The following is a 26,987-nucleotide window of genomic DNA, read 5'->3' on the forward strand; positions in this document are numbered from 1 at the left end:
AATAGAACAGGTAAACCCTGGAATTGTCAGTTAATTCCAAACAAGCTTGTGCCACATTGAGATTACAGGTGAACAGGGAGTTAGCTTTTGGCTAAGTAAAATTAATCTCAAAGAACTTATGCACTTTTTTAATATTTATTTAACTTAATTATTCTTTTATGTCTTATGCCAGGACTTAAGGGCAGAATGGTCCCTGGATGAGTATTACAAAGTTAAGATATGCAAAAGTGGTCTTCTGCAATGCCAGATATTATCAGCAAACAGAATTGTTGTAAGATCAGAACTAAATTATTCATAATGTATTTTGAAAATAAATCCTCGGCAGGAGTAAATCACCTGTCCTGTATTTTATGTGATATCTTTTCAGTGCACAAGTGTTACTTATGCTAATTTATTAGCAGCAAACTTTTACTGTAGGCATAGGGGGGAGTGAAACAGGAAATTTGGGTTTTTTCCTTACTTTAGCTTGCTCTTTTCTGATTAAGAGGCATCTAGGAAAAAAATGTGCATGTGGTTAAGACCTTATCAGGGACACCTGTTTAAAGCACTACTGCAGCTCTTAGAAGATGAGGCATTAGGTTCAGTTCTCTAAATCTGTCCAAAAGTACTTGCATCTTTAAATTTTGAATAGGCATTTGAAGGATGACAGTGGGAAGGTGAAATCTCAAAAACCTTACTATTCCTGCAGATGGAAAAATTTGAGTCAATCTGTCAAGTCCATTTATTAAGAAATATCCCAAAATAAGCACACATTATTTAATTTAGGAAGACATGCAACCATGTTATTGAGGTCAACAGATTTTTAGGGCTTGAAAACACACCAAATTAATTGAACAACAGGAAGCTATTAGCACATTAGAGTGTGCTACTCCTTTTTTGCTATGTACTGTAACTGCATCAATTACTTCAGAATACGTTTAATCAAGTGCAATTAAGCACCATATAATCTTAATGTTATTACAAGAAATTCAATAAATATTTAAAGAGAAATTTTAAAATGCTTTGCTGAATCCTGAAAACTCATTTAAACATTTGAAATATAAGACTAGGGGAAAATAAAAATCTAAGTTTTCCTTGTTTTGTTCCTGCAAAGTTTCAAACTTCAGGTAAGTCAGGCTTTCCAACTAAAGAAACAGACTAAGAACATGCATATGAAGAGACTGCCAAAGAAAACTGAAAGACAGAAAGGGCACTCCTTAAAACAACTGGTGAGTGATACCAAGTGACAGCAACCAACTGCAGAGAAATTACCCATGCATGCAAAACACATTAGATATCGGATCAATGACATAGTGATGCAAAGAAATGCAAGAAGAGAATTCACATGTGTTATAAGCATTTATTTGATGTACAAGCAGTGTAGTTTAATTCCTAGCATGGACTACAGCACAAGGAAAACTCAAGCAAGAAACCTGTTACTATGTTTAACTGGTTCAGGCAATACAAGTCTTCATCATAATAAACATGTATTCTATGTCAACCCCCTTTTAGTCCAGTTTACTATGAAATCTATACAAGACAAGGGACTTTTTGTTCTTTTAATACATTCAGAGAAAGGGCACAAGAAGCCCTTTCCTACACAGAAGCATTAAGCAATTAAGCAGCAGGGGACATTTTTTTGGCTAGGAAAAAAAAAAAAAAAAAAAAAAGCCTCAAGAATTTCAAAATGAATGTCAATCATTACCTTACTCTTTGTATAAGAACCAGTTTCATGAAGCACAGCAACTCTAAATGGAGGCCACCAAGTATGGAATTCTTTTACCCACTGATGCAACACAGTAGCTGGACAAACAATCACCGTTGGACCCAATCCCTGATACCTAAAATAGAATATTCAAGGAAAAAAACCCTTAATGTGAAATAAATAATCTGTATTAAGTGGCTCATTATAATACACACATATTAAAATGACATACTTTATGGTTTAAGTGGAATATGAGAGCTATGGAAATTAATTGGCAATTTGTTTTCCTGGAAGTCTGTTTTTTAGAGGAAGATGAAGAGGTTACTGCTAAAAGAATCCACTCATTGAACAGTTAATGGATGCATCTATCAAACTAAACAGGAATAGAAAAGCTCCAAACAATAAGGCATAAGGGAACTTCCTCCTGTGATATTACAAATCAGGTTTCAGTGACTGCTGTTTCTATAAGCAAAAAGAAATCATTAACAAGCAATTATTTTATTACTTCTATTATACAGAATGTGCAGAATGTGTAGCTGGAGTCTCACAAATGAACTTACACACAGGTGTTCTGCTTCATGTTGGTAATATACTGTACTTTCATCACCATAGTTTATTGATAAAACAAGGACTCTAAAGTGCAGACTATATCATCCATGCATGTTGAGATCTGAGCTTGCCTCAAACTCTCATAATTTTCTTATTCATAATTATATTACTGTTTCTGAGAATTACTGAAGAAGTCTGAAACAAAGTCTATCTGTATATGAAGTTCAGAGCTGCTCTTAAGATTAAGAAGGGAAAAATCCTTGCACACCATCCAAATAAAAAAATACTACTGCCACAAATAAGCATCAACAATCCTGTAATAAATATATTAAGTAGTGGTTACTAGCTGTTATTTTTCAAATATATTTGCTCTTTAAAAACTGGAGAAAAATTACTCTGCAAACAAAGGCCATCACTTCAGTTATCATACACTGATCTGTGTCTATGTACTATCCAAGGGACACTAAATAAACAATGCAAAAGATGACAGTATACATTCAAGATCATACACTGATAGCAATAAAGGATTTCTCAGACACCAGCAACACCTTGCTTAAAAAAAACCTAAACTCATTAACATCTTCAGAAACTGCTGACATGAAGAAATAATACTCTTTATTAAAAGCTTATACATATGCAGAACAACAAACCTGGACATTGATTATTATGAACAAATACTGTAACACAACGTGTTACGTGGTCTAATTAAAAAAATCTTTGCAATCCAAAGGGAAGTAAGAACTTGGAGGCATGAAAAATAACTTCAACTATGCTACCAACCCAAATAATCACTGCTACTGCTCTTAAAAATACCCACAGCAAAAAAGCCAGCTTTCTCAGAACATACTAGTTTCTCACTCTTCATGGGTAGTAACAAAATACATCTGTTTATTCCCCTGGTCTGTATTCACACAAGCTCACACGTAAGGTTTATCCAGATTTCCCCCCCCTCAGCTTACACAAAGAGTTCACACCTCGTTGGATCAATTTTCAGAAACTCCATTCCCTCCCTACTTGGCTGTGTGAAAACTCTTCTGTGTCTAGTCTGACTCTACCCACTTTCCACTAGCCAACATTTTATTATTCTCCTGAGAGCTTTTATTTATTTATATAAAAGAGTCATCTAGCTTCTTCCAGTCTGAGCTGTTCCACAAAACAAAACAAATCATATACTTCTGCTTGCTACACTTAGGAGGCATCCTTCATTCTCCTAATCACTGCAAGACTGCAAGATCTGCTCTGCTGCCTATCCAATTTATATTTGCTTTCCTTGAACAAAGGTGACACTTAAAACATTCAAAACCGAAGTCTTACTAGTGCCTTGTACTAAGATAATAACACTGCCCTGTTCCTACTTCACATATATTGCCATATTGTGTTCTGTCCCTTTTTCACAGCTGCATTGTACTAATAGCTTATGGTCAATGTCATATTTGGTCAATATATAAAAATCTCTTTCTTCTTCTGTTGCTTCTGGTTTATAAAGCCGAAATTCACAAGTATCCTTTATTTGTTGTTATTTATTTGGATGCAATTGGAATTGCATGTAAGTTCCAATTCCTGCAATTTACTACCAAGAAAAACCAAACTGTATTAATGCTGTATTTATAATCTTTAAACACTCAAAAAGTCGGCACAGGAAAACATGTTTCATTATAACAGAATGTTTCCAAGGACTGGCAAATCATGTTTTCAAGCTGAAACAGTAACTAAAGCATAGTGAAAATAAGAGAAAGGGGCAGCAAGAGCAACACACTTTTTCTGGGGCAATGGATTTTTATTTACCTAAGCACCATGGAAATTAATCTCTGCCACTCAAAGTAGAGATTGAGCTGTTTATATTTATGCCTCAGTATCCTGAAGAGCACAGATGGGTAAACAACCAGCATTTAACTTTCTTATCAATTTCTCATCTAATGTTTCAAATAAATGAAGGCAAGTCTGCAGTGAAAGGTTTTTGTTACACATTAAGGTAAGGAAACCCAAGCTAGGCTGGAAGACACTGACAGTGCTGAAGACACAGCTTTGTCCCCTCTTAGTGCTGGCTTTGCAGAGAGGAAAGTCTCCTGCCTGTCAGACTACACTCTTTCAAGTAGAAATAAGTTAACCATACTACTGGTAACCAGTGTTACTGCCTTCTCAGCCCAGGGGAGGAAAACACTGGACTATGAAAGATGAAGCTGTTTAGACTGTCTGCCTTACAGCATCATACACACAAAATCAGAGCAAGCTTCACCAATATATTAAACCTTGTTTCCTCCCATGGAATTACTGTAATGATAGACTCACTGACATGCACCAGCCAAAACATGAAACTCAACACATCATCTTAAATGCAGAAAGAGCACAGCAATTTAGATGGGCAAATTGATTTTGGCCTTTTCAAACTTTTACTGTAGTTTTGCGCTATTTAACAGTGTCAAGAACGTCCCTGAAGGATTTCCATCAACTCAGTGGTCTCCCAAGTGGGGCAGGGAATATAAAATAATCTGTACAATAGCATCCTTAACCAGGCAGCCATATTAAAGTAAAACAGCTGGCCTGAGTGAAGGATCTATGGAGTTTATTTTTATATTAAGATTATAGTAGGAAGCAACCAGAGACAAAACAGGGATATTTTCTCTTTAAAGCATTATTTCACAACTCATGTACAAGCTAAACATAATTTAAATGTACCTCTATATAAAGGAATTAGTTTTGTTTAGTATAGTACTGTGATAGTTGCTAAATTTCATGTAGCTATTTACATCAGGTAAGAAGGCCAACAGAAGTAGAAAAATCAAGTACTAATTATTTGTGCATTTGCAAATCTGAGGACACAAACAAGTACCTTGCTAGTAATTCCACCTATGAAGGAGAAATTTTAAAGCATTGCTCAGTAACAAAAAAACATAAAATACCTTATTAAAAAGGCCAGTCATACTAGCATATGTTTTGAAAAGCAGCAACAACAAAAAAAATAAAAGCAGACGGAAATTCCTCCACATAAGTTACTGGTTTTTACTCTTACTAATTTTTGGCATGGATAATTCCCTGCCCATCAGAAACTCTAACTTTCATTGCAAATCAGCTTGCTACTTCCTGTAAAACATTTACCTGGTGGCTTGCCAGAACAAATATTTTAATGTAAAATTTAATAAATGGAACTAAAGGTATTACATCTAATTTAAAATTCCATATTGTGTAAACTATTGATATTAATGTAATTGAGTTTGTAAACAATCCATTTGTGGAAGGTAACCTTAGACACTGTATTGACCCAAAATATCTAGTGTGGCTCATCTGCAAAATGAAGCATCAATGCCTGGAATTCATTAAAAGTGTTACATGTTTAATTTTTCCTGCCCTACAGCTCCATTGTCTCGTAAAATTTTTCCTTTGATGTCCCCCACTAAAAGAATTAAAGGAATATTGTAATTGAAATATCATTAATAATTCACAGGACCCTCCTCCACCAGTAATACATCTGATGAAATATTAATTGAGCTCCACAGACTGACAGTCTGCAGAGAAGCACTTGCCTGTAATTTGAACCACGAGTCCTCATATTGCTGTAGCTCAGACCTGCCAAGAAGGCAATTATCTGAATGGTCTTGCCCAATCCCATCTCATCTCCCAGAATTCCTCCTGCCTGCTGGCAGTGCAATTCCCAAAGCCACCTAACACCTGTCTGCTGGTACCTAAAACAAGGAAAAAGAAGATGGCAAATGTTTGATAATACAGATCATAACAGAAAGTACTCATGAATTAATCATTTGGCAAGGTTCTCATACCAGTTACTGTAACATGCTGGATGTGTGTTTTACATGAATGCTGTATTTACTAGGTCATACATTTTTGATGCACTCAGACATTACATGTGACTTTTGTTCTTTATGCAACACTAAAACATTTCTAATTAAACTGGCAGTCATCGTAATTAGAGGGTATTTTATTTCATATATATTTTAAGTGCTAAAAGTAACTTTGAAAGTTACTCTTATGAAGCATTATCTTTCCAGATACGACAATGTGCAAGGGTCTAGTAAATAGTATTATTTGGAACATATTCCGTGAACTGAAGGAAAAGGTTGACTTGTAAGGGGTACAGACTTCATATTCTACTACAAAAACTGATCACATCTGCCAAATCATGCTTTTTTTAAACACAAATGTATTTAATAACATTTAATCTCTTTCAATGAAGAAAAAAACAAAGGCTAAGCAACAGAAACTACTGCAGTGCAGGGGATACAGCAAAGCCTTACGTGAGAGCATCAGGGCAGTTTCGGCTCCCAGTCCTTCACTGGAAATCATACAAACAACAACGTAGAATACATTCCACTTAAAAGAAGTGGACTAGAAAGCAAGATTTATGACAGCAAGCTAAAAAGGTTAAGATAAGATGCTGGGCTGAGAATCACTTTAGGACATACCTTTTTATAATGATATGAAATAGTGAGACCAGTAGGAATAACATACCATGTGTGGGGGTTAAATTGAAAGCAAAAGAAATAAATGGAAAATCGCACCGTTAAATCACATTAAAAAAATGCTTCAGCACCTCAGTGCCTTGTAACTTACAGGAAAAAAAAGGTTACTGATAATGTTCTTGATGGCATGCATTTCTGGAGTGCAGAGCACAGCAAAGAACAAAATGCCTTTTTTTAAATAGGGGTCAATCATTTTAGGTGATTTCTTGTGTGCATTTCAAAATCCTGTTTCTATCCTTGAACAAATAATATTTAGGACTACTGACAGCTAATGACACTAGTGTCTACAAAGTACTATTAAAAATCAATTTGTGATGAGTTTGGTATGGATTTAGAGAATGCTAAATGGAGACAAACAAATGGCTTGAGTAGTTAAAAAAAGATGATCAAAGAACACATCTAATGGTTCAGACATCACACTATCTGCTAGTGTCTCAAAAGCATTATGCCACGAAGCCCTTAAGAAACCCTTTTATTAGAAATTAATTCACCTTAAAATGCAGCAATCTATAAAACAACTATGAAATGGCTTGCAGGATTAGCTATAATTGGATTAAGATGCTATCTTTACTACATTTTATGAAGACAAAACATCTTCTGACAAACATTAAAGAACTGAAGATAACCCTAATTCCAGTCAGAAGGTGCTCCCCCAGACAAATGTTCAGCATATCTCTTCAAAAGACAATCATTCAATAACTTCCTAATATAAATTTGTATTATTTTTTAGGATGACATACAGAGCTTTAAATTTAGATTAATTTATAAGCATATTTCTCCCTCACCTTCCTTCTTCTGAGAAAGCTTCACAGTAGATAATTAAGCTTGTGAAAAATTGTGCTCCATGGTTATATAAAAACATGAAAGATGCAGGTTGCTGTCTTCGTATAATCATATAAACATGCAATGTAACTATTCAGAAGATAAAGGAACACATACGCCTCAATTTTTGTGGTAATATTTGGAAAGATAATTAATTCTTTTCAACTTTACACTTTTATTGCACCAATTTTTATGGGGTTTTTTTTTGGGTTTTTTTTTTTTTTTGTTTTGTTTTTTTAATTCCAAAAATATTCTGGAAGTGCTGCTGGCCTTCCAAAATAGTTCCATTGTATTGTATTCCACATAAGCAATCATGCTGTGATGCATTCAAAATTCACCACTGTAGATGCCTGAGTTCAGCTGCATTGTTGCAGAGACAAAATTGTGTTTCAGATTTCTCAGGGAAGTCACACACTGGAAGCAAACACTGATGAAGGTTGTTTTCTTTTTCATAGAGAGAGCACTCTCGCAGGCTTAGTGCAGATGGAATAAGGCAATCTTTGCAGGTCTGATCAGTTTTGTTCCACAGCAGCATCAATGTTACTCCTGCTCAAATGTTTAGCAAAGCAGACAAGTATGCATGGAAGAAACAGACTGTCCACCTTAACAGGCCTACCAAAGAACAAACCCAAGGGTCCCCTATTTCCAGCATGAGCTAACTTCTTTGGAATTTAACTATGCAGGAAGGTCACTTAAAATACATGCTATACACGTCCTTGCGTCAATATACTTCCCTGTTTTGTACTAAACTTGCTCAGAACTCCACAGTTTAATGTCTATTGACCATGGGCTTTCCTACACTGGAGATTTCAGCATTTAAGTTACAAGTCAGACAAATCATTCATCGCAATTGATCTTTCTAACCACTTAAGAAGTTTTGCCAACTGACTCATGCTTGCAGGGATACCCTTCATTAGTGAGGCTTGCATCTTCAAGATTAATTTTTAGTGACTGCTCTATTTCATTTCCCTTCGGGTTGCCCAGACCACACATCCGTCCTCAAGATGAATACTTGTGCAGTATCTTCGCATAAACAACTGGAGACCACATATTGGCTCAGTATGGTCCAAGCAACCAAGTCATTAATTCAATCCCATTTCAGAGCTACAGCTTTCCTTCTGAGGACTACAGGACAACAGAAATAATTTCTCTGAGGTCAAGACTAAGTGGTTCTCTTGGAAAGGATACCACACACACCCATTATAAAACAGGGCTTTCTACTACAGTAAGATTTCAAGAGAGTTTGCTTTCAAGAGAAGAGAAGATTTTCCTGCTGTGTGAAATGTTGCCAACAAAACTGAATTCAAGCCCATTATGCCTGAAATATAAGGGAGAGATTATGGCTAAAATTAACTGGTTAGCTGCTAACTTGTAGTTTTGGTGGGTTTTTTTGGGGTTTTTTTGACATGAAAGCATCACTGGGCACTACATTTTCAAAAAGTGAAAAAGAAAACACTTATGTTGAAATTTGTAATTAAGCATTAAATAACTAAATAATGAGTTGTAGAGTGTTTTTCAAATACCAGAGGAATTAAGAATTCACTCTCTATATTTTAGAATTTTACCTGGCAAAATGTTCAAGATTATTTTATAATATGAGTTACAAATAGTTATTTTGAAAAGACTTTCAGTAGTTACTTAATGAAAAAGTTCTCCATATCTTTTACTGGCAGAAAATTTCACTCCACTTGATCAGAGAAACACCCTATTTTTTGTTTTGTTTTATCACATCTCGCCATCATCTTATGTTTCAAAGTAAAATTACTCTACCACTCCACACCTGAATTAGGAGTAAGCATATATCAATAAAAGAATGCATTTATACAAATAGAAAAGGAAAGCTTCCCAATTCATAGTTTAGCTAATACACATTTACAATATTCACATCAGCCAGTTATCACCTTCACATAATTACACTTTGTGCTCACAATAAGTTTATTTCTTTGAAGTTTGATTCTGAAATCTTTTTTAAAGAAAGAATCCTACTGAAATAATTGAAGCAAAAGTTGAGGCATCATTCACTGAAGTAAAAGTTACAGCAAAGGTCATCTAGAAGTCACCATGACTATTACTACTAATATTATTAACAGCATACAATGGCATAATATTGAAATAAAGTACACAATACATACTTAAAAAGCTTTTTGAAGAGAAATCCGGGTACTTTGAAACCCTCTTCAAATTCAACATCACTTTCTTCAGAAAGTTCCTCAGCTGTTTGATGTTCTTTATCCTTCAAACGTTCTTTTTGCCACTTCCTAGAGTAACACAAGGAATCAACATCCAATTATAGCATGGAAATGACACTGAATTTTGATCAAGTAAAAAACCCCCCAAAAAACCACGTGCTCTGATGTCATTATTTAAAATAGCAATCCTTCAGAGGAGAGAATTATGCAAGTAAATGCTTGAAATGTCTGATATATTAAGGTATATTACAAAAGGTACATGTTTTATAGCTAGTTACGGTTTTCTAATTTTCTATAGACAAAAATACTAATATAATGGAATCAACAGCTAATAGCACCAAAAAACCTGGCAACTCTAAACTCCTAAATCTCCCTCCCCTTAAACCCCCCTCTGCCAAAAAATTGATAAAGTTTAGGTGTTCCAAAGCTATTTTATTAATTTAATCGAACACTTAAATTTAACTTCCTTCCTGTAGAGAAAAGTGAAGCAGTGTATAATCTTACAGAAAAGACTCAGCTGGAAACATGCTCTAAATTTGTAATGCAGCCATTATTAAGAGAATGAGTTTTATGAGGTTTTGGAATTACAGTGTGATTTGTGGTTTGCAGCCTCAACTTATTTGGACTCCGGGCAGCTTAGAGAATTACCTTCCTGTCCCATCATTCCCCCTCTGCTGAGAAAGCACCAAAGGATCTTCAACATTCCCATGAAATGATGAACTTGTGTTTCAGTGACCCAAACCCACCTGCCTCTAATGGTAAAGTGTACTCTAGCTGGCTATGTACTACTCAACCAACAGCACTTCACTGGTGTTTGCTGGAATTCTCTCTCCTGAAAGTGCCATTTACGGCAGGCACACTGAATGTGGTGGACAAACTGACAAAAACCCTACAGAAACTGGCAAGGCACATCCCAGATTAAAAACACCCATAAGCTGCTGTTCTGAATGCAGTGCACAAGCAAACGTTGACTTAATGGTCTCTGCATATCTGACAATTTTGTTTAAGAACACTTGTATTAGAAACAAGAGAGCAGGGAAGAAGTTCAACACTTCACATCCAAGCAATACAATCATACACTCTTTCTCATGAAAGAAAGCTGATTGCTTGAGGTTTCTAGATGGACTTTTCAGCAGTACCTATTGAGAAAATACTTTAAGTCTTACTTTATGGAACTCGTCACAAACTTGGTATTGCTCTATTAACTCAAAATAAACACCACAATCTCCAAATACACACAAGTTACAATCACTGCCAAGAATGAAAGCACTGAAAAACTAAGACAACACAATACCGATCAGGTTTAGAGAGCCAGTTTCACTGAAGCATATTTTGATCTCTTAAGATATCTTCAGAAGCAAAAATAATGATGGAGGGGAAAAAGAGCATATAAAGGGAAAAAAACTAGATGAACAAAGACAGTCTTCAGTTTGTTGTTTAAAACTGATTATTTGCTAATGCTTATATAGGATTCTTCTTATTTCATTACATGATACATTCCAGAGTCATAGCATAAGAATGCCTTTACATTTCTGCAGTACTGCAATGTTATGCTATCAGGCACAGAGGGTCTTCTTTTCTGAGTTCCAAAAAAAAAAATTAAAATCGACAAATGATGATAGCCATTGCTTCAGACTGCATCACTGCTGGAACTGAGACATGCTACAACTTAATTACTTCATCTGACTGGGCTATGACAGGACTCAAACCGAGGAAGGAAACTCCTACTTACCACACTAAAATCAAAACAACTACAGATTACAAAACTTCTAAAGAGACATGTAGGTAACCAATCCATGCTAAATCCAAGCAGAGCAATAATTTGTACAAGAATTTGCCATTAATTTTGTACTCCAACAGAATAACCAGCAGACAGCACAGGAGCGGCAGCCTCCCCTGGGAAGGAGCAGATTGCCCTCTAGTGTGCATTGGGAAAAGTGATCCAGAAACAACCAAGAGGAAACTCCAAGCTTAACTCGAAGCTGTCCAGGAATTTAGACATTTCACCTCCATATAGCTAGAACATTTTCTTTAAGAAGTGTGACCTATATTGGGATTTCACCTAAACTTATACATGGAAAATATACAGAATTTGAACTTGAACTAATAAACCCTGTACTTAATTTTCCTAAAAACCATTTCCTTTTTACATGCTCTGTTACTTTACTGAGGTACAGTAACATCTCTTCCCAAAGTCTAGAGGTTTTCAGCCATCAATTATCAGTTTAAAGAAATAGAAGCAACTTGCTATCACAAACAACTTTGAAAATTTGAAGAAGCTATTCAGTTTCTGAAAGGCTGTGAACTTAATGTAACACACACCATTAAGATATTCTACACTGAAATGTCATTATTTTATTTAGAAAAGTGTAAATATTCAAATGCCTGAAGTCACAGGAGAACAAACACTATTTCCAAGGCCAGGTCAGTCTGTTGGCTAATCTGGTCTTGTACCTTTCCCTGGAAGTCAGACTTTGGAGGGAGAAATAGTGGTCATCATCTTTGACTTAAATACACAGTAACTTACTGCTCATTTGGTCAATATATTCCTTACACACATCAGTTAAATGTCATTAGTATGCCTAAACAATCAGAAAATAAAGGTTTTACTGTATTACCGAAGTCTCTTTAAAACAGAAGCATGACCTTTGAGAAATCTGTCTTATATTGTCCATTGTCACTGACATAAATATAATTTTATCCCTGAAAGTAAAGTATGAAAGCCATATATCATACAATTAAATTTCTTCTTAATATAAGAATGTATTCAGATACTAAGCCCATTTCACACTTATTGCAATACCCTAGAAAGAAATTCTGCATCCAAAACAGTAATGAGCACAATTTGACTTTTTTTTTTTTTAAAATGCAGTCAGGAACCAAGCTGAGTATTTAATATAGTTTGCATTTGTGAAGCACAATAACAACAATATGTTTTATATTTTATATAGCTAAGAATCCATTACAGATTATTCTAATTTGCTAAACTGACGCATTCAGTATTGCTTTTTTGATCTAACTTTTTATGGTCTATATGGGTGGATTTAATTGGTATGTCCTAACAGATGAAATACATACAGTTAGTACCACAAGCCTCCATAAGTAAATGAAGACTGATGTAGACAATTACACACTTGAGTTTAGAATGAAAGGTGTACCCAGTGAGTGAGAGAAAATCTGTCTTCATTTGTGTCCTGTCTTTGTCACTTTAAAGAGCAGTAAGGATGCTTTTAGAAAGTATCTTTCAGGCAAGATAGCATTTAATCCTTTTTTAACTTACCACTTTGAAACACAGAGAGATTTAGTAACTCAGATATATCAAAGAAATCTAGCACATGAAAACTGATCCATGAAAACCAATTTAATTTAACACAATTTTTTTCTTTATGAATCAACTGCTTTGTGTACTGACAGTCAAAACTTCCTGCTACTCAACTGTCTGGATATCACTTAGACAAGAAAAGAAGCAGCTTTCTGAGCCTTGCCTTTGTGTACTTGACAGCAATAGAAGTCAAACACTGTACTTAAGAAGCTATACAGAATACACAAGAAAACATAGATACAGCACTGATCTCCCATAGTATAACTTGTAATTCCTTCCTTGAAGCAGCAGGCAGATACATACTGACACCTGGTATGGGAAGAATGTACTTAAGACTGCTAAGGTTTATTATGACTCCAAGCTATTACCTTATACTGACACCATCCTGATGTCAATAATGTAATGTATTAACTACATATAAGCAGAAAAAAATTACTTTATACTTGTGCTTGGCATTTTAATATATGTAAAGGAAAATTTTAATATAAACAAAATCTTGATACTTTGTGGTTTCCATATCCTCAAAGTCTAATACAAATAAAAAAGTAGTTTTTTTTGTTGAGAAAAAAAAAAGTTTTATTTACTACACATTTAATAGGCATTCAAGGTTCCTATTGTTTTGTGCTTCTTGGTAAAAGAAGCTGAAAAACAGGTTCATTTTCATCCTTTTCATAGTCTTCAAATAAACTGACTGTGCCATTAAACTGACACGCTGGTTTTGGATGAAGCAAGTCTATTTTCTTTACAGTGGCTGGTATGGGGCTGTTTTGGATTTGTGCTGCACACAGGGCTGATAATGTTGATGTTATTGTTGAGCAGGGCTCACACAGAGCCAAGGCCTTTTCGTGCTGCCACCCTGGCCAGGAGGCTGGGGGGAGACACAGCCAGGACAGGGGACCCCAACTGACCCAAGGGCTATTCCAGAGCAGATGCCATCGTGCTCAGTACACAAAGTGGGGGAACAAGGAGGAGATAAGTGGGGGATGTTTGTAGTGATGGAGTTTGTCTTCCCAAGTTACTTATCTAAGATGGGGCCCTGCTCTCCTGGGGATGGCTGAACACCTGCCTGCCCATGGGAAGTAGTGAAATAATTCCTTGGTTTGCTTTGCCTGTGTGTGGGGCTTTTGCCTTCCCTACTAAGCTGTCTTTATCTCAGCCCAGGAGTTTTCCAGCTTTTACCCTTCTGATTCTCCCCTGGTGCAGGAGTGAGTGAGTGGCTGAGTGGGGCCTGGCTGCTGGCTGGGGCTAAACCATGACATCTGAGCACTCCACTAGGCAGGGGGGGAACAGGTTTTGATCTCACCAGCTCCAATTTTGAACATTTCTAGATGAAGATGGCCACTGTTGAGTATGACACAGGCACTAGTAATATACCTATTGATGGGGATCAAGTCTCTGAGACACTCCAGTACCATCCTAGAGACTGACTACCTAAGCCTTTGGGTTCAGCCAGTATGGATAGCTGGGAACAACAATACACTAATTTTCAGTGACTATTTGAATTACCTATAGGTGCATGACAGTATCCTATTTACCTTACTCTCCATAACCCTGATGTTCCCTGGTACTGTTCACTATTCTAGCAAGCTATGAATTCACCTTAGGCATTGACCTTTCAGAACAGAAGATTTTTTTCATCTGCATGTCTACACAACAACAGGGCTCCAGTAACAGTAATGAGAGAAAGGCAAGACCCACACAGGGGAAAACACCTGAAATTCCTGATAGCTTAAGCCGATTCTGAGTAGCTAAATTTTACTTTTTCATGTTCCATTGCTCACACCTTGCTTTGAGTGACCAGGCCAACCTCTGAAAGCAGCCTTTAGAAGGACAGGCTGCTCTCCTGCCTGACATTTCCTACCGACAGCAGCTCCTATTCTGACAACAGTCTCTTGTTCTAGAGATGCTCTGCAGTCGTGCAGTTAGCTAATTATCCTGCTTTAACAACATCAGTGTAGTTTCCCCTTGACACAGACCAATCTCTTGAAGTCCCATCTCCGAAAAGTTTTAATGTTAAAGAAACTCATTTTCAGTCTCTAAGAGTATAGGACTGAATTCATTGCCAAGCACAAGACTAGATGTTCAGAAGAATAAAGTAATCCTGAAGGATTTTCCTCTGCCTCTCTCACGGGTAAAATATACCATAATCTCACCCATTCGTTCGCATTCAAAAGTAAAACTGACATGAAACAAGATATAAATGTAAGCAAATGACAGCATTTCTATAGCATTCTTAATATGTTTCTTAATTCACTACATTTTATTTTCTCATGGCATTTCCCATAATGAAGATTACCTGGGGGTGTCAGCATAAAAACATCAATGTGGACAGCTGCAGCTTAACAGCCACAATAACTGTAGCTATGAAATTTTTAAGAGATGTAGTGTTTTGGTAGCAATTACAGTTATTGATATTTCTAAAATTCATTTAAGCTTTTATTGTAACTTCAGTAACCAAAAGAAATGTAGTCTATGATATGACTTTGCTAAGGATAAATTGTCACAATCTTAACGTTATTAAAAAACCTTTTTGAATGAATTTAAACTGTGAGTCATATTAAAACTTTCAATCAAAATAAATTACTCTTGATGAAAACACTGAATTAAAAATGATTTAATATTTGTCTACTTTAAATGTGAAGAATACAGTTTTATTCAATAAACCAGTAAATATTTTACTGATTAAGAACAATTAGATTTGTTAATGAATTCAAGAGAAAATATTTTTTTTGACCTCTTGCCAAAATTTCTATTCAAGAGCAATAAACTATGCCTTACTTTTGAAAAGCAACAGCCTGGATTTGCAAACCTATTGCCTATATCAGTTCCTAATCTGCCTTTGTAACCTGGGATGTGAAAGTGAAGTTGGGCTCTTCCTACATGAGATTTTCTACAACTGAGAGCACTTCTGCTACCAGAAGATACCTCTTCCTCTGCAGCAACCCAGTCTCTCACCATAGGAGAGATGGTGTTTATACCTCTTCTTGATTCCTTCTCTGACACAGCACCATTTAAATCCATAAGATTTTATATTTCCACAAAAGTGTAAAATTTGAGCTTCCCAAGCATTAATCAAGTTCCTATGCTGGCTTTATCACTACATCAATCACCCTTCACTGACTGTCCTAATACATGCTCTTCACTCTAAAGAAGCTGTTTTCAAGTTCCATGATTTTCTAGAGGACTGTGTAACTACCTGAAGGATATTCAATAAAAGTATCTAATTAGAAGTACACATGCCACCAACAAGCTGAAGTTTATGAAGCTCAACGCTTATAGTAGAAAAGAGACAACATGCCTGTGATCACCAACACATAGATTATACAAATTTCATAAACCACAGATTAGCACAGGTGATTCACAAATAAGGACCTATAACAAGAAAAATTCAACAGCTAAGTTCTTGTAATTAAACTCCACATTTGAACTCTTCTGGAAGATTATCTATGATCCTTCTGACTACCTCACTTCCCTTACTTCAACACACTCCCTAGCAGTTTATTACAGTTATTGTCATTTGCATGTTCAACATACTAATTTTTTATTATTATTAATAAAAATGTCTAGGACTAACCTTAGTCTCTGTTTATAATAGTCCACATCTCCATCATCTCTCCATCGTCTCACTTTGTGTTTCCCTGGTGTATGCTCTTCTTCCTCAGAGCTTGGAACAAAGTCATCATCATTTTCAGCTTCCTTAAAACCCTTATTCACCAAATGTTTTCTTTTTCTTGATAAACTCTTCAGTTCATAATCAGAATCATTCTCAGCAAGCGAAGATGCCTGTTCTTCTTCCTCTTCTGCTGCCTCTGGATCAAAGAGCTCCTCATCAGGTACATACTCAGACTCCCCACTATCATCCTCTTGTTCATGCCTGCACTTCTTGGCCTCAAGATATTTCTGTTCCTTTGGAATCCTGGCCTTTGAATGAATCTGAAGGGCATGCTTCTGAAGATCTCTCAAGTGTTTTTTTAAACGCTTATCTGTTTTTGAGAGGGCCTTACCACTTTTTTCCTTTGTGGCAGCTGCAGGAGCCACAGGCTGAACACTTTTGGCTTGCGCCTTCTTCTTCACTCCTTTGTGACGGGATAACTTCTTTCTTTCAGATGACAATTTAGCCTGGTCTGCTAAGTACTTCTCAAAATCAGATGCTTCATTTAGCCTTAACTGTCGTGCCTTCTTCTCTGGCTTCTGAGGTATTTTAGTTCCAAATGGAGTCATCTGACCAGTTCGGATGAGCTCTGCCCACTCTGTTTCCTGAGCAGGCATAAGCATACTGCCAAGGGATGATGGACCAGGTTCTACAACAAAAGTCAGAACATACAGCATGCCTTTAACACCTTCTGTGTAGCTAAAACACAGCAACAAGGGTGTTACACATACTATCAAAATGCAAATACCTCTGAAACAACACACAGCAGCAAGAAGTACCATAAAATTACAATTCCCAATGATACGTGAAATCTAATGTACCACCTACATTGTCAATTGTCAGCATTTCACCACGTTCAGAACAAGAAACCACTGTGTTCCCATCTGCAGCAACACTGCCCATTTCAATTTTATTATTGATTTTTCAGTCCTACTCAAAAGCTTGAAATTTGACATTTTGATTACCACACTACAACAGACAAAAATCCCACAAAACACAGATTGTCCTACCATACGCTTCAAAAAAACCCAACGAAAAAACAACGAATAAGAAAACCAAAAAACCCAAAACCTGTCTTCCTAGCCTACAATACTAATATGAAGATGATGACTTTTAAAGTCAGATTAGCTGCACAGCACTCTGCCATGAAAGAGCACTTTTAGGTGCACTTACTATACACAAATGGTAACTGGTGTTTGAAACCAAAGAGAAAGAAAAGCTCTTGAATTCAGGAAGCTGAAGGGGAACTCTGCCCTGAAATCTCTTACTGGGATTGAGAATTTCAACATAAGGCTGTGAGGATTACCAGCACAGTTTAAATGCCCCATTTTAAAGCATTGTTTGTATCATATGTTTAATGAGTAACGACAGTGCACCAGGCATGAAAACCCCTCCATCTCCACCCCTTCCGACTGGAACTGCTCCATTTCTTCTGTTGGGCTCCACTCACTTTTTAGCTACATTTCAACACACTGGGTGCCTGAGTTTTGCTGCATGAGCCCTCCAAAGAAAACAGGATTTAGGATGCTTTTCTACTGAGAAAAGTTAACTGAGGCTTTGACTCCTTTAAGCATTGTTGAATAAGGAGAGAAGCATGAGATGTGCAAGATGGGATTCTACTGCAGCAACACGTGCAAGGGTCAAACAGCATAAAGAGTTTTTCCATCACTGCAAATATCAATATAACCCAAAGGTGATGTCTAGACACCAATGGGACCCAAACTTGCCCTGCAGAATACTGCAAGTTATTGACTGTGGCCAAGCTTAGTTTGCAGAGAGCAGAGAGAAATAACACCTAGTAAAACACTGAGGCAACATATACATATATTCTGGAAGAAAACTTACTTTTCATTTTAAAAATCACACTGCAGCCTGAAAAGAAGAAGCACTCCCCCCTTCATTTCTAGTGATACTTCCCAACAGTAAGAAAAACCAATTTTGTTAATGCTGATTGATAGCATCCAGCATATAAAATGTAATTCAGTCATGATGTTAGTCATCTTTATCAAATTAGCTGTGAAAAAAATGTTAGGATTTCCAATTTATTAAGCCCAATACTCTAATGTGCCTCAGCCATCCCCACACAGCTGAACATGGATTAACATCCATTTTTTAAAACTTCCCATATGAATATGCCAAGATTCACAAATCTGCAGGTGTACAGAGCAAGTGTTCTTAAGTATCTTTGAAAGCCAACCACCGAAATTTATTTCCTTACTGGCAAAAATCTTACAAAATAGCTTCAAACAAAAAAGAAAAAGGCATTACATCAAAGGAGAACAGAACTTTCAGCCTTTTCCTATACATACCTTCATCTTTCTCATATTCAAACTCATTTGCTTCATCTGCAAAGTCTGTTAAACCAAGTATTCCTTGGAGACGTTTTTGTTTTGCTTTTATCTTCTTCAGCTGTTGCTCCTTCAATGAGAATTATATAAGTAACTTAATTCTTAATCTGCTAACCTTTTAAACAATACTGAAATCAATTTATCTGCAGTATTTTCAACCAGAATCTCGTATTTAAATACTTACAGTATCACACTTGAGAAAAAAAAAGTGCAAAAAAAGTGTCACCATAATACTGTAGGGCTTCAACCCACAGGAGACACAATTTTGGGTGATGATTATCTTACCATATGTGTATACTAATATCAGGTTTACACATATAAAATTCATGTGCACACTGCATTTTTATGTAAATTTCTTAAGGCCATTTTATGTATTGATTCTAGTGAAGGAAGCCCATCAAAGCAGACTGCTGAGATGCACAGAGAATACCATGAGATTTATTAATGACTGCAGGACTGGGATAATGACTACCAAGCCACAAATAACAGCTATAAGATTTACTAAGATTTATTCATCATCCCAGAAGTTTTGGAGAGTTTTGTTACAAAGGAAATGAAATTGTAAATCAGCCCAACATCCTGATAGGTGTTTGTACATGGTTAGTTCAGGAGTGGTCATGGTTAATTTAGCAGCAAAAAATAAAAAGTGAAATTACTTCAAAAGACCAATGTTACAGATTATGTAAGAAATATAGTTTATTACTGCTATGAAAATCATTCTTAGCTAATAATTCTTCTGTTATACCTTTTTTCTGATTGTAATATCCCCAACAGGGTATCTAACTGTGATGGTATGATTCCTTGATTTTGCTAACTTTCCTTTATGAAACAAAACATTCCAACCAGTAAAACAAAGATACAGGCAATGTAACCTTCACATTTGTAACTCCATGCTTTGAAGTATTTCCTTAACCAGAAAGGCACATACTTCAATAAAAATCAAATCCATTGCAAAATTCAGGTTATTAGGACCATTTTTGTGGCTTGTGATTTTCAAAAGGAGATTTTATTTCACTTCAAAGATGGTTAACAACCAACTTGCAAGGAGGTCTGAACTTTCCCTGTACATGTGTGCAAATCTCTTCAAGCAGTATGAAAACATGCACAATAGTGATCATTCTTTAACAGCAAGTCTTGTTTAACGCATTTCTTCCTACTACCTCCAGCTACTTTTTTCTAGCCTTTTGCCACTGCTCTGTACTGTCCCATCACTTTCTTAATTGGCTAAATTATGAGCACTGTATTATCCGGGTTTTCTGAAATTATCAAAGTTAAAAAACTACAAGTGAATGAGTCAGTGACATATGACCTAAGAATGGCCTTCTGAGGACAAAGGACAGTAAGTTTCACAGTCAGGTTTGTCATTAGAGAAAGTACTAGGGTGAATTTCCAGCAGACAAGAAGCTGATCAAAGTGCTATGTTCCTGAGTAAGTTCCTCTTTTCTCAAATCTCTTTCCTATTCACAGCTGTAAAGGTCCATTGCCTACATTACCCTGATGCCAGCTGGATCGTTTTACAACTCCCTTAACTCTCTGCTCTGGCAGAAAAAAGCTGCAGCAGTTTCTGACAAAGCAATGAGATAAAGGGGCTCACAGAGAGAAACTATGTGTACTGACAAGATACAGGTAATGAAAGACAAGAACAAGGGAAGGAATAACCATGAGACCTGAGATCCAGTTAAACTACTGAATCATGCCCTAACAAGCCTTAGTCAATTCTCCAAATACTACTATGAGGGTTTTAATTAAATTAATCCAAATCGATCTTCTGAACTGGAAGACTGGAACTTCAGCTTTGTATCTTGTTCCAAAACACAGAATAAAAAAAAAAAACAATCAGCACTTTAAATTTTTAAATTATATGAAACCATTTTAAAGGAAAGGAACAGCAATTCTAGACTGACTCTGAACTATATAATTAAGAATTATATAACAAAACCCAAACCTTAAGACAAAGTACAAACTAAGTAGTGTTAATTAGAAATTACTGTAATCCAATTACCTTGTTATATTTTTGCCGTTTTACAGAATCTAGTTTTCTGTTAATATTTTTGTTGTCAGCAGCCTGAGGAGAAAGTTCCTCAATAATTTTATTTATATGTCTCAGAGATGTTGTACATGATCTGGAAAAATAATAAGATTGCAATGAACTGGTAAATTCTAGAAAGAAAAATAGCATACTCTCAATTCTGACAATTTAAAAATTCCAGGAGACTTAACGTAAGGCTTAAAAATCTCTAAATGTAAGGTTCTTAATATGCATAATATATTTAAATAACACTGGAAATGCTAACACTTAAAGAAGTTGTACATCATAAAGTATTTTTAAACTAAATGTTGGTAATAGTAAAATTCCAGAAGTACTTAAACTGAACAACCACTGTAGTATTTAGTACTCAAAAGTTACAAGTCTGATGATGACAAGCAAGAGTGGTTATTTTTATTATTCAAGGTAAACAAAACAACCCAAAAATCTAAATGGGGGAGCCCATGTTTTAATTTTCTAAAACGGTTTGAATGCTTTAATGCCATTATATAAGGAGACCTGTATTTTGTATCTTTTATGCAAAAAGTAGATTACAAGACAAAAATGCAATTTTACTAGACAGACTACTTCAAAGAATTAAGGCTTTTTTTATAATGCTCTGAGATTCTAATTTGTCTATCCTTATGAAGTATTCTGATATATGAATTAACAAACCTAGGTTTGTTGCTTTTGATGATTGCGCACTTCCTTCTTCCTTGCAAATGAATTCAACAAAACTTTAACAGGACTTTGGAATTTCAACTGGATTAACTTCAAACAATTTTATTCTCCTTTTTCTGCTTAAATTTGTGTGTATATTATAGAATCGTGCAGCTTCTAACACAAACTCTGCCAGCTAAAAACCACTTCTTGCCTGATTTTTTCTCTAGTCATACATTTGCTGTGCTACAGGATAATAAGCAATTCCATCATCCTTTACTCATGTCTAAGTTTTGTTAGTTCCTCTGCTCAAAGGCAGCTACACCTGTCAATTTTCTCAAAAGTCAACTTTCAGATTCTCACATTACATTTTATGCAGACAAGATTCTGCAAATCTGCATAAACCATTTGCAGTCCATCATGTAAATCTTGTTTTAGGACTTGGAGTGAAAGGTGAAAATAGAGGGATAAGAAAAAATCAGAGGATGCTTGTGAAAGAAAAATGGGAAAACATAAGCTAATTAACAGTGCTGCACATCACTCTTTCAATAATCACATACTCTAATTGTAATGGTTATGCTGCTCTATTATTTCTCTCAGTAACACCTTACTCATTATGTTCTTCTGCTCCACAACACTCAAAATTAGATTTCAGTACTGCAAACTTATTTAACTTCACATCTCCACACCCAAGGTGGAAAGTTAATGAAGTACATATAATTGAGGCCTACAGCACTCTTGAGCACTAAAAAAAAATACCATTAATGCAATACAGTGAAATGTAAACAGGTAGAATAATTTACCTGCAATAGTTCACACAGTAACTCCACAATGAGACAGGAAACAGAAAGGGAGATCAAAATTGGAAAGATTACTGGGTCCTATTCCTCAAAGTCTTCTACTATCAATAGTATCAATGTTAGTTAAGCATTTGTTCTTTTAAGGTATCATTAAGCACTTCTTACAAAAACATTTGTGATAAGGCTGTTTTGGTAGTAGGACATTCATGACATGGAGTCATCCATGTTACAGAAGGAATGTAACTCGAAGTGGACGACCCCACAAAACATACAGAATTGAGGAAGTGACACTTCTGACTGTAACTTTCAATAACTGCCCAGAAAACAGATGTATCTTGGTCAGGTAGGAGACAAAGCACAAAAAGGAGGTGCACTCTACCTTGCTGCCTTGATGCATGACTAGATTACTCAAATAAGAGCAATGAAGCATTGTCTAATGTGAAAAATATTTTCTTCATTTTTAAAAGGCAACTCCAAAGAGTACGTGTGATCATGCACTTGCAAAACATATTTTTTTCTTTAAGATTTTAAAAACATGAGACACCAAGTCTCATTAGATTGTCAGTAGCAGAAAAAAACAGTAAGAAAAAACACAATTTACCTTAAATCCTCCAGCACTGACTCATACTCTTTTGATGCATTAGCTATTTTTGCTGCTTTAGTCGCTTCATTAATTGCATTATCTACTTGCTGAAGAACTCCTTGCTCCAACACATCCTGGTCATAGACATCAACTCCTAAATCTTTGAGCTCAGCAGCATGTGCACTACATGAGACAGACTGAATCTGCTGCCTGTTGATCTGTAAAAGGGGATGTCCTCTTCTGGGCACCTCCAAAGGAACAGCCATGGAAGTGGAAGCCTGGCAGTCAGAGTTGGGAACTCCGATACTATTACCCATATCATTGTCACAAATGCCATTTTCCTGTTCAGCTCCCAAGTCCTCATCATTATGCAGGCAATCACTGCTTGAAGTAGTGGCAGACTCTTGTTCTTGAATGCTGTTGGGCAGGTGGCTCTTGTGTGTTGTCATCCTCTGCTCAAAGGCAACAAAGAAGGACATTATCATAAGAACATCCACACACGCAAAGCTCCTTATGAAGACTGTGCCCCCCCACCCCCCAAAAGTAAGCAAACCAATAAGCACATTTATAATAAATTGTTTCAAAGCACCTGGTAGTCTACTTCTCCATCAGTCTGCCCTGCAGAGGCATCTTCACACCAATCTCCACAATCAAAAAATTGCCAAACCCTCTCAGAGACAATAATGTTTAACCCTCCTGGGAAACACTGATATGAAGACAAATAAGACAACGTGTAAAAATTACTTTCCTTGCCAGACAGTGAACTCAGTCTTGTGTGTAAATGGTCATGCTCCAGAAGACTGTGACATAACAAAAACATATGCAACTTAATATACCCAAACCCCAAAAATACAACTTTCGGAAACAGGTTAAGACTTGCCCTGAAAGCACCAGTGATGTAGGAGGCCGTAAGCTTTAGTTTGACAATTCAGCTTTAAAGTGGAGCATAAAGCACCTAATTTCTCAGGAAATTAATGCAGGACTGCCATACTAAGGCAAACCTGGAGCTGGTATAGTTCAGCGACCTCTCCGAGCGCGGCAGCCCATGGATCCCAGTCCCAGCTCACGGTTTTCTCGCCCCGCTCGGAACAAGCCCGCACAGGGCCTGGCCCTGCATTCATTCACACAGCAGGCACCACACCACGGCCGGCCCTCCGCGGAACCGCGGGGCCTCCGCCCGCCGGCACGCAGCGGTGCTGGGCAGGAGCGGCGCTGCACCCACCTCTGCCTGCGAGCGAGCGAGCGCTGCGCTGGGACGGGGCTGCCGCTGGGGCGGGCAGCGCGGGGCTCCGGCTCCCGCCGGGCTGTGCCCCACGGCTCGGCTCGGCACGGCTCGGCTCGGCTCGGCTCGGCTCGGCTCGGCTCGGCACGGCACAGCGGCACCGCCGGGCCGGGCCGGGCCGGGCCGCGCTGCTGCCCCGGCACGGCTCCGGCTCTGCGCATGCGCGGGCCCGCGCCGCGCGTCACTTCCGCAGCGGCGGGACTGCGCGTGCGCGGCTCGGCCCCGTCCCCTCAGGGCTCGGCCCCGGTCCGGGCCCCCTGGGGATGGGCTGGTGACGGGGGCAGACACGAATCTGTCCCGCCGCTCTCTCTGCCTGTTTGCCCCTTCTGCCTCCCCATTTAGCGTCGTGACTCTCCCGCATCCAGCTCCCCCGCCTTCGGGCAGCAGAGCTGGGTTTACTTGCTGGCAGCCTTGGTCCAGCTGTCAGACGATAAATGTATAGCAGAACACATAGATATTAATAAATAATTCTCAGAAATGTTGATGGCTTTTTTCCCCGGCTTTATTCTGAACAGTTTCAGGTCCTTGACATTGCTTCTTTTCCATTAGTTTGTTACTGCCTTGAAATGGCTTTGAGTCTTGGGGAAAACATAGAATGCATTTTCTAATACCTATAAAGACCTAGACCTGAGATGTCATCATACAAATAAAGCAATGCTATATTGATAAACTCTTTGTTTCCTTTGCTCTGAAATACACTATTACTGCAAATATCCTTTAGTATTTAATGACTACAATGAGGAAACTTCTGAATCTTCATTGCCATGTTCTAAGTAGAAGGAATGGTGTTTTGTAACTGCTGAAACAATTTAAAATGTGAAGTGCTAAGTCTTTCAGCAGACTAAGACAACAACCAGGGTTATTTAAGGACAGAGCAATGTCAAGCTGCTGTCAAAACTAAACTACAGCATGGAGGGGTAGGCTCAGTTTTCCAGAAACTGATTACTGAAAGTCAAAAAATAAGTTTTCCTGGAAGCAGAAAAAAGGGCTTTGTATTATTAGCTAGGAGGGAAGTTTTCAAGTGACAGGCTGCTTTTTTCCTAAAGGAGGAAATGGAAGATTTTTATACCTGTTAGCAGACTTCTATGTGTTAAGAGATCACTAATGTCAGAGATGGTCACTACTAAGATCAGAAGAAGGGCTTTAATCCAACATGATATATTATTGCATCAAAGCAGTTATGCTGTATCCTGACTTTGACTCCAAGGATTCCTGGCAGAGCTGGCTGATAAAGATCCCTATTGTGCTCTGTATATAAGGGCATATATGGGACTGAAAATGGTCTTTCTGTGAGCGTTCTGAAACCATGATGTAAAAATGTGGGAGTTCCTTTTGGTAGCTCATGAATGACATCTGTCCATGAAACACCACAGAGTCTGGGAATTGTACAACAAGTCTGGGCAAACTGGGTGAGGCTCACAAGTCATGTGTGACACACACAGGAGGCTGTTCAGCTGAAGTCTGCTGAACCAGATCCTCCAGCAGCTGAAAAGCTACATGGCTCCATTAAAGTTGGAGCACAGAGATCCCATAGGCCTTTAAAGCTTGTTCCGTGGTTGCCCATCCTTGGTGCATTTGCAACACTATGCCTTTTTTTAAAATTTTCAACCTTGACACACAGTTTTACCCAAGCAGGGGAGATCTGTCATTTCCCTCTGTTTCCAGCCTCACCTATTGCCTGGAACAGTCTATTGTAAAGGCTGTAAAAATACAAAATCCGTATTATAACACAGAATTTCTTGAAGTTATATTTTCAGTTCAGTCATTTTCACACAGAAAATTGATTTCTAATGAACCAAAAGTTCCGTTCTGGTTTTGGCTACATACACATATGGCTTCTGGTATTTTCACATAGCATGTATGCATGCATGTTTATATATTGCTGAAGTATTTAATTGCATTTATGTGCATTTTGTTCTCCTTTTTTAAAATTTTTCTACATGTAGATAGCTGCTTGCCACAGTGCAGCTAGTCTGCTAAACTGTTGGCAGTGTGGTTTCATGGGCGGGACAAGTTCTGCTTGTTTGATTAGGTTTTTCTTCATGTTGTAACATAGCCACAGTCTTCACCTCCCTTATGCAAGCATTAGTGATGACAACTGTTGCTGGAGCTGGTTTTGGGAAATTTTGATATGCAGATATTATGCTCTTTTACTTGAACTAGCAAGACTGGGAAGTCACACTGTGTCTTCCCTTACTATCAGCCTTGTGGGGTTTCTGGGAAGGATCCTGGCAGACCATGTGAAGCAGCAGCTCAGAGCTCAGCTGTTGGATCTGGAGGGATGTGAAAAAACTCAGAGCCCAAGCAAGCTCAACAACTTGGAAAGGAAGCAATTTGTTTCTGTTACTCTGAATAGGGTAATGAAAAATTAGGTTCTGTCAAATATAGTCAGTGATGAAGGGGAAAGGGGAAGTGATTTAATTTTTAGTCCATAATTTTTTTAGTTTCCTGCTCTAAAGTTATCCCTATAACTATGATAAACACATCCAAGGGATGCACCCAGCATAACCAGTAACAACCTTCCGTGTCTAAGTGCTGGTTCTTAGCAGGAGTTGATCCTCTCAAGCCCTTGACAGCCTGGTTGTGCTGCTAAGGCTG

The 26,987-nt window shown here is 37.4% G+C and overlaps 1 protein-coding gene across 4 annotated transcripts in view; it reads right to left on the bottom strand.

The window, feature by feature from the left end:
- ERCC6 (ERCC excision repair 6, chromatin remodeling factor) overlaps positions 1-24,540 on the bottom strand; it is a 43,102-nt gene extending 18,562 nt beyond the window's left edge. For 2 of the 4 annotated variants that reach the window (XM_085582501.1, XM_021539296.3), the window contains exons 1-8: positions 24,330-24,540; positions 23,126-23,559; positions 21,041-21,161; positions 19,000-19,108; positions 16,613-17,339; positions 9,660-9,785; positions 5,755-5,913; positions 1,685-1,820 (exon numbers count right to left, since the gene is read on the bottom strand). In XM_085582501.1, the coding sequence (XP_085438627.1) occupies positions 1,685-1,820; positions 5,755-5,913; positions 9,660-9,785; positions 16,613-17,339; positions 19,000-19,108; positions 21,041-21,161; positions 23,126-23,556 (1,809 nt within the window). In that variant the 5' untranslated portion in view covers positions 23,557-23,559; positions 24,330-24,540. Of the gene's footprint in view, positions 1-1,684; positions 1,821-5,754; positions 5,914-9,659; positions 9,786-16,612; positions 17,340-18,999; positions 19,109-21,040; positions 21,162-23,125; positions 23,608-24,329 lie in introns of those variants that run through there. The other 2 variants (XM_021539287.3, XM_085582502.1) reach the window with 2 other exon arrangements.
- Between the last annotated feature and the right edge of the window lie 2,447 nt (positions 24,541-26,987).

Source organism: Lonchura striata, chromosome 6 (assembly GCF_050655825.1).
Source record: "Lonchura striata isolate lonStrDom1 chromosome 6, ASM5065582v1, whole genome shotgun sequence".
NCBI classification, from domain to species: domain Eukaryota; kingdom Metazoa; phylum Chordata; class Aves; order Passeriformes; family Estrildidae; genus Lonchura; species Lonchura striata.